General features: G+C 36.1%; 1 protein-coding gene across 5 annotated transcripts in view; it reads right to left on the minus strand.

The window, feature by feature from the left end:
* The window catches only part of DYNC2H1 (dynein cytoplasmic 2 heavy chain 1), a 174,795-nt gene that overhangs the window by 83,687 nt on the left and 79,068 nt on the right, over positions 1 to 12,040 (minus strand). For all 5 annotated transcript variants that reach the window (XM_054849169.1, XM_054849177.1, XM_054849197.1 and 2 more), the window contains 5 exons: positions 11,205 to 11,339; positions 10,292 to 10,435; positions 8,485 to 8,574; positions 3,687 to 3,752; positions 190 to 240 (listed from right to left, as the gene is read on the minus strand). In XM_054849169.1, coding sequence (XP_054705144.1) covers positions 190 to 240; positions 3,687 to 3,752; positions 8,485 to 8,574; positions 10,292 to 10,435; positions 11,205 to 11,339 — 486 coding nt within the window. The remainder of the gene's footprint in view (positions 1 to 189; positions 241 to 3,686; positions 3,753 to 8,484; positions 8,575 to 10,291; positions 10,436 to 11,204; positions 11,340 to 12,040) is intronic.

Genomic DNA, 12,040 nt, shown 5'->3' on the forward strand with positions numbered 1-12,040 from the left:
TAGAAAATGAGTTGCCATGTTCAAAAAATTCAAAAAGTTTTTATATTTTTATATTACTATGTGACAAGTTATTTGTTCCTTTAAAGTATGAATACAATTAATTAGCAACATAGTAAGAACTCAACTTTAACTTTTCAAGATTTAAGTAAGTGTTCCTTATTTCAAAATACACAAATAAATGTAGCTTACTGATTTTCTTATGGTATCTCCAATGATAACACCTGTAAAAGTCTCCCATTCCTAGGGGGAATAAATTAACAACTCAGGTAAGTCACAAGACATCTTTAAGAATAAAGATTAACATGTAGTAGTAGCATGTAGGCAAAACAGGAAGATGAACAAATTAGATTCTGAAAGAGTTATAAGACATTTGTAAAAATCTGCGTGATACTATCAGTATGTAATTCCTTTTGTAGAATCCAAACTGTCTGCAGTGTTTTACAGGAAAAAAAAACGAAAGGAGAAGCCCTATCCTTTTACAGCACCCACAGCTCCCACCCAGATTGCCTAACTATAGGCTAACAAGAAGTAACATACTTGGCTGGCAAGGACACACATACTGCCTGATAGGGCATCAGCAGCCCACACAGAACAGATAACTACAGAATCCATGTTTCAGTAGTGTTTCATGTTATGGTGTCCAAAAGACGCCGTTATTGGAACAGGAAGAATACTTAATATAATAGATTGGTATTATAAATACTTCGGTTGCATTAAGAAAGGGAAATGTAAGTTGAATTTATGTATGATTAAATCTTTTAGACGTGGTATTTGTATCCAGGAAGCCAGCTTTTAATCATTTTAAAACAGATCAGATAAGTATTAAAAACCATACTAGAAATCCTACATTTAGAGGTGGTAAGAAATATACTAAAAAAATCTTTATAAGTATTGAAATGTGGCATAATTGGTATCTATAAGTCTATGAAAATGAATTTTTTTTATTGTTAAAAGACAATAGTAACATTCCAAATGAAAAAGTCAATCCTGTAGTACTACTCTCATACAGACCACAGCATAGCTTTTTGCACCCATCAATCTAGCTGAGTCTTGAAACAACTCTCTCTTTCAATTACAAACTGATGATCCTCTCCCAATTACAAGGAAAATGCTCATGCACAGAAAAATACCTGAAGGTTCCCCAGTTTTAAAACCAGAAATTGTGTCATATTTTTATGAAGAAATGCAGAAGTATAATATGTAGAGACATGTAAAACTACCTCAGAAAAATCTATACATATTGATTCAGAAAAAGAATGTCTCTACTAAGAGCCAAGGCATTCTTTAATATAATGTTGAAGTTGTACCATAAAATTTTTCATCACTATGCAAAAATTCATAAGCACAGGAGGTTGAACTCTTTTGGCACAGGGACTTAGAATACTAAATTCTCTAGCAGCATAATAAGTGACTTCTAGTCTCATCACATTAAAAGCTTTAAAAGAAATAACTTTAAAATAACCACTTCAGCTTCATTTTTATCAATAAATATTTTGCACAAGCACTCTTTTCTTAACAATTTAATTAAAATAACTTCTACCTTTCAGAGAAGTAAGAGAATTATAGATATTATTTGCCTGTTTTAATTTTTGAGTAGTCAGATACTGCAGGAATGTGCATTATATGTAACCCAGATTAAGCTGGTTAAGAGCTCTAATAGCTTATGGAAATGCACACTAAACAATAGCAATCAGCACATAAAGCAGTACTTAGAAATACTTCACTAGCCTAGACAGCCAAGCTTTAATTTAGTCAGAAAAGTATTTCCAAGTTGCTGCCTTCATACTTCATAAACTCAAGGACTAGAAAGATAAAGCAAGATATTTTCAGAAGTTGAAAAGAAATAATAAAGATGAATTAGGAAAGTTCTAATAATGAAGAGAAGCCAGAGTATGCTTCTACCAACAAGATTAATCTGAGTTATTTTTATCAGGCAGCTTCACTGTAGAAAGACTGTGGGATTTCACTTGGTCAATCCATGTCTGCAATAAAACTACATTGCATTTATAATATCAAAAAGTTTCAACCAACCCTTCTTAAACCTTGTACCTTAAACCCACATCGTTCATATAATCAAGTTCCATTACTTCCTTCAAATCCATTACCTGGGTTTTGCCTTTTTGCCTATACTGGACACCCCTCTAGCCAACTGACATCTACTACCATTTGATACTCCTTCTGGTCTCCAGCTTCTACTGCAGAAAGCCATGGCTGTCCTGCAGCCTCTGTCTCTTCATTCCATGTAGGTTATTTTGGATAATTAAATGTGTCTTGACTCACACTAATCAGCCATGTTTAAGCAATTGTATTGAGTCCATTGTGAACATTGTTCTACTGCAGGAAGACTTTATAGGATTAATTTTGCTACACTATAGACAACTATAACTTTGGCATCTACATCTCAGTCAGCTAGTTCAGACTGCCTGTAAGGAGAGAAGTAAACAATTTTAGCGGTAATCCATCTGACCTATTTAGAAAATTAATTTATGATGAAACTAAGTGCTTCTTTGACAAGTCTGGGTTTTTTCCTGTTTCTGACAAAGACAATCTAGGATAACCTGTTCAGATGAATTTTAACAGGTGTTTAAATTTTAGTTACCAATTCAGTTACCACTAAAAGTACCATTTTACCAGAAACATGTAAATTCATGATGAACCTCCGTGTTGGGCAAAAGCATTATCTAACACCCAAAGAGAGGCACATGCTATTAATGGGATGCATGCTGCCCTGTGGAAGAAATAAGGGTTAGCAGTACTTAAGCTCTGCTGCAGTTTGATTGGGAATAGGGTAGCCTCTAAACAGCACGTAAATTCCCCATAAATTAGTCATTTTCAGATTAGGCCTCATTCAGACCACTGTCAAAAATGTCATGTGACATCTCTCAATTTTTTGTGACTATGCTCATAATGCAGCACTTGCCTGAAAACTGAATGGACAGCCATTTTTATTAAATGTGGTTTGAACTTTTATCAACTGTATCCCACTATGCTATCAAAAATATAAACCATTCCAGGATGAGTCCATTGTTCCTCTCAGAACATACAAGAAGAACACTCTCTGTACAGTGTACTCTTGAAGACACTGTTGCAAATGAGGACATCAATGATCACTGCTACAGGGATTTCTTAGATGCTGAAGAATCATTGGCTGAAATGCACAAAAGTTAACTTCATTACTTCACCTTCAAGGAAGACTTTACGTGTCTTCAACTACAGGTTGAAGAATCAGACTTTTACTTAATTTCTCCCTAGCTCTTGCACTCCTTTTCTGCATTTCAATACCAAGGCATGACGTGCAAGTAACTCTTGGTGAAACAGATGTGTTTCCATCACTTTACTTATAAAGGAATGTCCGTATTTAACTGAAAAGATGGATAAACATCTGGCCACATGGTGGCAGGAAACACTGATGCAGTACCTACAAAAAAACTGCAAGAACTCTCCATAAACATCTTTTTCAGACTCTTATTTAAAAGACAACCATTTACCTACCTTTCTCATGGTAATCTTCGCTTTGAACCTAAAATATAACGTTGACATCCAAAAGTAACTATCATAGAAAAATAGTAGCATATAAATCTAAAATCCCAAGTCCTACCTTACTGACAAAACCTTTTTATCTACTTATTCACTCTTCATATTAAGTTTCAGTAAATCACTTGAGGATTTTCTCCTGTAGCACTTACATTCTCTTGAAAAAGTTCAGGGTGCATTCCTCGTACAAAATGTAGAGCAAACATTAGCTGATCAGCCTGAAATAAAAGCAGTAAAAATGTATTCATCTGTTCACCAAAATTCACCTTTTTGCTTTTTTTATAAGTAATAAAATTTCATTAATAAAATACCTCTAATTTCATGGTAGTGACTTAGTGACATATATCCTAATTAAAAATTGCTACATAACTCTGCAACTTATAGACAAACACTAACCCAAACCCTGTATCTAAGTACATCTAAATTCAAGGGAAGAAGAAAAAACAGGTACTTGTAATAAAGCAAACATACTAAACAGAATTCATTATTTTTTAAACTGTGCATAGGAAATGCTTGAAATCTTTTTATAGCAAATTTTTCAAACAGAATTTTGAAAAAAAAAAAAAACCCAAACAAATGAACAAAAAAACAACAACTGTAACCTTCTGACTTTTTCCTAGATCTGTTGCATCAATTGAATTTCAACCAGCAATAAACCAGGAATAAAGATTTACTGGAGCCATAGAATAAACCATGTAAACATTCAAGACAATATTTTCAAAAAGAATATTAGCTTGTTAAAACTGGGATTCCTAAGTCCGTACGCAAAAACATTTATAGATGTGTTTTACCAAAGCTGTGCTGGAAAGCACAGATTACTATGTAATGAAATCAACATGAAAAAACGGAAGTTGGTACTCTGGAAAACCGGGACCACTCAGAAACCTAGACTGAGGCCTCCAATCTTCAAAGTCTCGCTGTAATCTGCAAGATGTATTTTACCAGACAATACAAGATATACATGTATTTTCTCTCATTAAAATTTTAAGTAAGCATAAGGAAGCTGGTACCTCTTCCTTTCAAGAAAGTGAAACGTAACTAAAAAGCATGAAGTACAGGTGAAAGTGAAGAACAGAAGAATAGATGAAAAAACAATGATCATGGGATTGGGATAAACCTGCAAAGCACAGGCATCGCAGCCAGCTGATAAACACAGCACACCTGCATTCCTATAGAAAATAATTCTATTCTTGACTTCTAAAGAATGTTGTTTGAATTTTCCATGGTGTGGTTTCCCACATACATGCCTTATGTGTACCTCAAAATGACAGCCTGATTGTCCTTAGCTTCAGAGAATTACCACTCTGAAGAATATTAAATTACCAAGAATATGACAGAAAAATGAATTATATGGGACTTCTCTGAAGAGACAGGACAAGATGAGGAAGAATACTCCAGGAAAATATTACATGTTAAAAGGTGTAAGATGAACTGTTTGACTAACACTGACTTTCTCATCTCAATGTCTACTATATTTTTGAGCCCAAAATTACATGAGGGCCAAATTAATTTTGTTTTCTTTTTATTATTACTCTTTTCTCATGTAGATGTCTTTTTACAAGCTTGACACATTAGCTCAGAAACAGACAAACATAAGAACAACATAGAACAAAATCATAGAGCAAGGATGTTCAAGATTTTCATCATCTTTGGGAAGTTTTCTCATGTGTAGTAAAAGTAACTTCATCCACATCTGTATTTCAAATAATACAGATGTATTATTTAATAATTTACCTGGTGATTAGGCTCCAGAATTATGGTTGACTGACTAAAGGGACCTTTGTGGCTTAAAGACCATATCCTTACTAGTTTCAATTGCCCTTGGAATGACTGACCTCAGAAACAACCAAGAGGCGATCTATAACTCGATTCATATGAGCCACAGCTGCTTTAAACTGGATTTGGGTAACTGCAGAAATGCATGATGGCAGCCACAACAAACTCTTGGCATAATCTGTATCTCTATGGATACCGACATATTAAGTTGTTGTTTGCTGTTTTAAATAGTTCCGTTTTATTAATTCTTTCAATTACAAAACCATATGGTACAAAGTATTCCCAAGGATATTGTGGTGGGTTGACCCTGGCTGAAGGCCAGGTGCCCACCAGAGCCGCTCTCTCACTCCCCTCATTCACTAAACAGGGGAGAAAAGGCATAACGAAATGCTTGTAGGTCAAGATAAGGACAGGGAGAGATCACTCTCTAATTGTCGTCACAAGCAAAACAGACCAAACTTAGAGAGGGAATTCATCTAATTTATTACTAGGCAAAACAGAGTAGAGGAATGAGAAAATAAAATCAACTCTTAAAACACTTCCCCCCACCCCTCCCATCTTCCCGGGCTCAACTTCACTCCCGGCTTCAACCTTCCCCCCCTCAGCGGCACAGGGGGACAGGGAATGGGGGTTACGGTCAGTTCATCTCACGGTGTTTCTGCCGCTTCTTCATCCTCAGGGGGAGGACTCCTCTCATCGTTCCCCTGCTCCAGCATGGAGTCCCTCTCACGGGGTGCAGACCTTCAGGAGCAAACTGCTTCAGCGTGGGGTCCCCCATGAGGTCACAAGTCCTGCCAGCAAACCTGCCCTGGCGTGGGCTCCCCTCTTCACGGGTCCACCGGTCCTGCCAGGAACTTGCTCCAGCGTGGGCTTCCCACGGGCCACAGCCTCCTTCAGGTGCCTCCACCTGCTCCGGCGTGGGGTCCTCCACGGGCTACAGGTGGAATCTCTACACCCCCTCATCCTTCCTCCATGGGCTGCAGGGGGACAGCCTGCTTCACCATGGCCTTCACCACGGGCTGCAGGGGGATCTCCGCTCCAGCGCCTGGAGCTCCTCCTCCCCCTCCATCTGCACTGACCTTGGTGTCTGCAGAGTTTCTTACATCTTCTCACTCCTCTCTCTGGCTGCAAAAGCTCTTCTCTAAGTGTTTTTCTTCTTCTTAAATATGTTATCACAGAGGCGCTGATTGGCTTGGCCTTGGCCAGCGGCGGGCCCGTCTTAGAGCCGGCTGGCATTGGCTCTATCAGACACAGGGGGAGCTTCTAGCAGCTTCTCACAGAAGCCACCCCTGTGGCCCCCCCGCCACCAAAACCCTGCCACGCAAACCCAACACAGATATACTTAAAGCAAATAAATGACATCAACTTTTATTTTTACAGGTATTCACTATTGGTTTTGTTACAGGGGTAGTATTGGAGGGCAAACAGGCCCCAACTAGCAATCAGAGTCAAACTGTGAGAACTGTATTGACAAAACGCATCTATGAACATCATATGACACTCAGAACAACTGCCATGGAATGGCTGAAGTCCACATCATTCAGCTCTTTCATCCTCTCAGACAAGGTCTGCACGCAAATCCAAACCCAAACCGCCTATTAGAATGGTTCGTGGATGAAATTGAATGGGAATTGTTTGGAAGAATGCTAACTGGCCCAGGACAAACCTATGTCAGCAACTACTTGGACAAATTAATAGTACAGGTGGGCCAGTTCCAGTGCTCAGGAAAATTTCTTGGCACCACTTCACTTACTAGCACAGATGAAGTCTATGTACACACAAACATAAACATTAATGACAAACAAAACAATGCTTCCCAATTCTAACACACTTAAAAAGGTATAAACTTGTATCAGCTATACCATTTATGAAGACACTAGTAAAGCCCCAGTGTCACAGCAGTCTTTAAAAATTTACATGGATAAAAGGCAGTATTAGCAGTGGATTGCTGAGGGCGTGAGGAGCTTGTTTGTCCTCTCCACTATCAGAACATGATACTAAGCTGGACGGACCATGAAGCTGCATGGTAACACTTACACTTTCAGTATTTTCTAAACTCCAATCTGATCATTCACAGTAAAACTCTTTCCTACTAGAAATTCCCTCTCTGTGCCTTGCTTTAGAAATCTTTTATTTTTTCTGATATCTAAAAATAGCTGCCCTCCAATATTCACAAGATATGATGACTTATTGGAAAGCTTCACATACTCATGACTTCACAGACATTAATTATAAGAATATTTAGTGAGAATCCATCTGGACTTTGATAAACCAAAATCCTCAGAAATGACTGCTACCTATGCATCCTCAATATAGTGCTGCTAGACTAGGTGAGAGGGGAGGAGGTGGTGTAAAATTTTCCAAGATCTCTCCATTCTCACTGATCAAACTCCAGACCTGCATGATTTGTACTACTGCTCGAATTATCTATGCAGACCTACTATGCATTTTTTGGCCTGGAACTATGAGACAAACACTTCCTGTTATGACTGTTCCATGTAAAAGTAAAAATTAAAATTGGAAGTGAAGGGCATATCTATCCTAAGTTTTCACCAAGAAAGCAAGAAGAGAAAAACCACCTGATTCATATACAGAGCAAACAAGAAATATATTAGGAACTTTACATGGAAGAACAGGGAAACAGATAGAAAAAAACAAGCCAGCAGGTAGAGATTTGGGGCAGGATATGAAAAGAGAAAGGAGAATATTACAATTGGGTTTTTCATGCCCTTTTAAAAAAATAAAAAAGAACAAATAATCACACAAGACCTTATCATGACAGCTAGGTCACTCATACTTAGGAAATGCTAGAAGTAAGAATGAAGAGAATAAGAGTGCTCAGAAGACTGCGAAGCCTGGGACTGGTTATGAAGCCAGAATGAAGCAGAGATGAGGAACCAGAACTAAGGCAGAAACAGGACTAAACTGAGAACAGCCTTGTCCATTAGAAAACTGCTCTGTGGAGAAATGTGCATAGGCAATCTTAATTCTGTCATATCCTAATTTTTAGTCCTTTTCATTTTGCATCTTAAATATTATAAGTGTTATCTTTTGCAGGTATTACATACATACTGACACAACACTGCTTATTTGAAGTAGATCAAAAATTGGTTGCTGAAAGAATATTTTCAAACCCAGTGCACTGTATAAAAGCAAGAAAAAGTACAATCTTACCTTAAACAAACAGCGACAAACATATTCATACACTGTATGTTTCAATGAGCCAATAAGCAACTTGATTCTTTCTTCAGTATTACTTGAATCCTAAAAAGAAAGTATGGATTTCAAAAATTCACATGAAAATAAAAATCTTTTTATGGACCCTGTAAATTTCACCAGAATGACACAAAATAATCTGGACTCTATGTGATGCTTGCTAGTTCTAAAAACATATTACTGAACTCAGCTGCAGCTATCAGTGAGTAGATGATGAAATGAGAAATTCATGCTGAAGTATTAAGAAATGAATATTTTGGCCTTGAATATTTTGATTGTGAACATTATACAACATTATATACAAGGTAAATATGTAGAGAATGAGATAACAGTTTCTTCTCCTAACATTAATATCCTTGACATCTCATAGTTTTCACTTGGTAAAAAATTGCTTATGTATTAAGTTACTATATTTAATGTTATTAAACAGGTATGTTGACTTTAAATGCAGCTACTAAACTTCCAGCCAAATTTGGCCCAACTGAAGTAAACATTGTAGAAAATAGTAAATATATCCTGTCCTTCAAAGCTTACAGGCTAATTATAACAGGAGGAGGAAACTGAAAGAATGATAGGATAAAAGAAGAAAGAAGAGGTAAAAAAAGCAAACAAAAAAAAGGTGGGGGAGGTAACAAGTAGTATGAGATTTATCAGAAACAAGTTCCTTTCTACCATGGTGGAATTTGAAGAGGTGAGTTTATAAAGGAGGGGAATTTGGATTCACAAACTGATTTGACTAATACCTTTCCTATGTCTAAAAGATAACTAGGGATAAATGAAGAACTGGATAGAGGAGAAGAAAAAAAGGAAGAAAGCAAAGAAGGCAAAACCAGAAGTTGAGCTTTAAAAAAGTTAACATAATAGGAAAGAAGGAAAGAAAATATGGAAGAGTGTGAAAGTAAGAACAAGAAGTTAGAAGCTCATGTTGTGGAAGACAAGTAATAGGTAAAGAACTTCAAAAGAGGGCAAGTTCACGTAGTTAGAAGCATGCTCCTGTTAATGACTGGAGCCAAAGGAAAGTTGTAAGTACAGATGCCAGAATAAAGGGGAATGCAAAAGTGACATGATGAAAGGCTGGTGAATGCTTTTTTAAAGTGGAAACAAAGTGAAATAAGATGAATTTTGGAAGTGCTGAATAAAAAGAAAATGCATGGTTACTCAGTGTAGGCTTTTAGATCTAAAGAGTGAGGTGACAAGGGATAAATCCATAATTCTGTGCCTCAAGTAAGAATAATACACTGGCCATTAGAATATAAAAAAGTAAAAAATACATTTTCAATAAGACAGGCTGCATGCATGCTTACAAACTCTATAAAAATAGATAAAATTTTGATCTTCCTTCAGGTAACTGAACCATGTAGAAATATAGCGTTTTTCTTACTCTACCCCTTGTTGATAGAATTAGTGTTATTTGCAGATTAGATTATTAATTTATTTAAACAAAACCTTCAGTAAAGTTATAATCAACCTTTTTTTTCCTAATTCACCTTAGACAAAGAGCAAGCCTGAAATTACAAATAAGAGTTACTTTGTTTTCAGATGGCACAGCAATTTTACGATTTATACGTAAGATCATTAAAAATTCCATGTGCATGTGTACTGAATATCTAAGGCAAAACAGTTCCGCTTCACTACTTACTATACTTTTCATGATCAGTTATTATAAATTATTTTCTAAAAATGTCCAGAGCAACTAACAAATTCTAAGGATCAAAGCAGATTAATTCTTCTGCAGCATTCACAACTTCAGGAATAGAGAAAATACCTGCTCGTTTTGCAAAGCCCTTTGGAAAAGCCGCAGGAAAGCCGCCAAACTAAACCGGTACATATTATTAATTTTGGACAAGTCAGAGATAATAAAGTACATCTTGCTAGCACTCTCAGCTAAAGGGAGATAGGCATCCCTCTCCTGTGGATTAAAAGAAAAACACCATACATATATAAAAAATCAGTACATTACTGCCATCTATTGGTTACTGCATAAACATCCCACTGAAAAAATACTCGGACAACTCCCATTGCTTTAGAAAACTTTGCAATTCTTCAAATTGAGGCACATGCACTCAAAACTTAAACACCTTCTTTAGATTTAAAACTTGGCAGAAAGAATTTTTAGCAAAAAATTCTTTAAAATTCTTTAAATTATGAAGAACATTTTGGAAATTAATCCCTAGGGCACTGAGGCTTCTTCTCACCACAGAACACATCCCAAAATTCAATAGAAAATTTTATACTAAACAAACAAGACGACAGAGGAAAACTCTGTAATGAGTTACAAAACTAGCATGCTAGATGAATAGCACCACCAATGATCTCAATTTTTGCAATAGCAAGGGATAGAGTAAGTTAGAACATCCATATGACCCATATTGTTTGAAACAGCAGATGGCAAAAATAAAGTCAAAACCCATCACTTGCCAAAAAGTCCTTGGGAAAATTCCTTTAATTAAAACTGGCAGACCTTAAATTGTGTAGCTATTCACCATGTGTAAAATAAAGGAATTTAATTACTGAAAATACTTTCTGTACTTGCATATCTCAAATATCTTTTACTCCAAAAATTAATTTAGCATGTTACTGATCTTAGACTCTTGTGGATGTATATATCCTCTCTATATAGAAGAAAACTACTTTTAGCAGCAAAAAAATAGCAATAAAAGATTAGAATATTCTTCTACCTTATCAAGGGAACTCTGAAGTTTGTGAGATTCAGCAAGTGATTCCTGGATGAGTGCACTACTTGCTTTAGTCTGATTCAAAGATTCAATCAGATCCTTATTGTCTAGTATATTGCCTTGTGATGTTGCAAGTGTCTGTAAAAAAAAAAAAAAGTCATCTATGTTACATTTAAAAAAAACTCCTGTAAAGTAACAATTTTGGAATCTATCCTTGTTTCTGACCTGTACATATTTCTGAGTCACCGAATGCATCAAGAGTACTAGAAAGCAGGTGGTTACTCCAAAACCTGATATGTTGTTTTAAAGAAGCATGGAAAATAAAACCCAAGAACAAACTCCAAAAATCCAGATTGCCACCAGGTTCTGAAACTTCAATGTCAGTAAGCTTTTGCGAATGATTTCTATGATCAGTCTTATGCACTAATATCCCCATGGTAAATACAAACTAGGGTATTTTTCCTTCTATTTAACTACCAATTTAACCTGAAATTGGCTATTTGTAATGACTTCCTGTACCCAGTCATTCATAAATTCATTTTCCTTCAAAAACATTCCAATATCCTTTATATAATTTAGTTCTTATTCCAACTGAGATGAATATTCACAATTACAATTTCAGTACTGTAACCAGAGATCCCTTCAAAATGCTTGAGATTACTTCACATTTTCCCTGAGTTCTCCTGTGCAAACAAGTTAACTTCTTATTATAAGTGGGAAAAGCTTGAATGATTCACTATTATTTTAGGGTTTTACTAATCTTCAGTAAATAAACTTCAATACAATTTTTTACTCAACACAAAATTGTTGTCTTCTCAGTCATTTTTTACTCTCAGGCT

This window comes from Grus americana, chromosome 1 (genome assembly GCF_028858705.1).
Source record: "Grus americana isolate bGruAme1 chromosome 1, bGruAme1.mat, whole genome shotgun sequence".
Lineage (NCBI taxonomy): Eukaryota > Metazoa > Chordata > Aves > Gruiformes > Gruidae > Grus > Grus americana.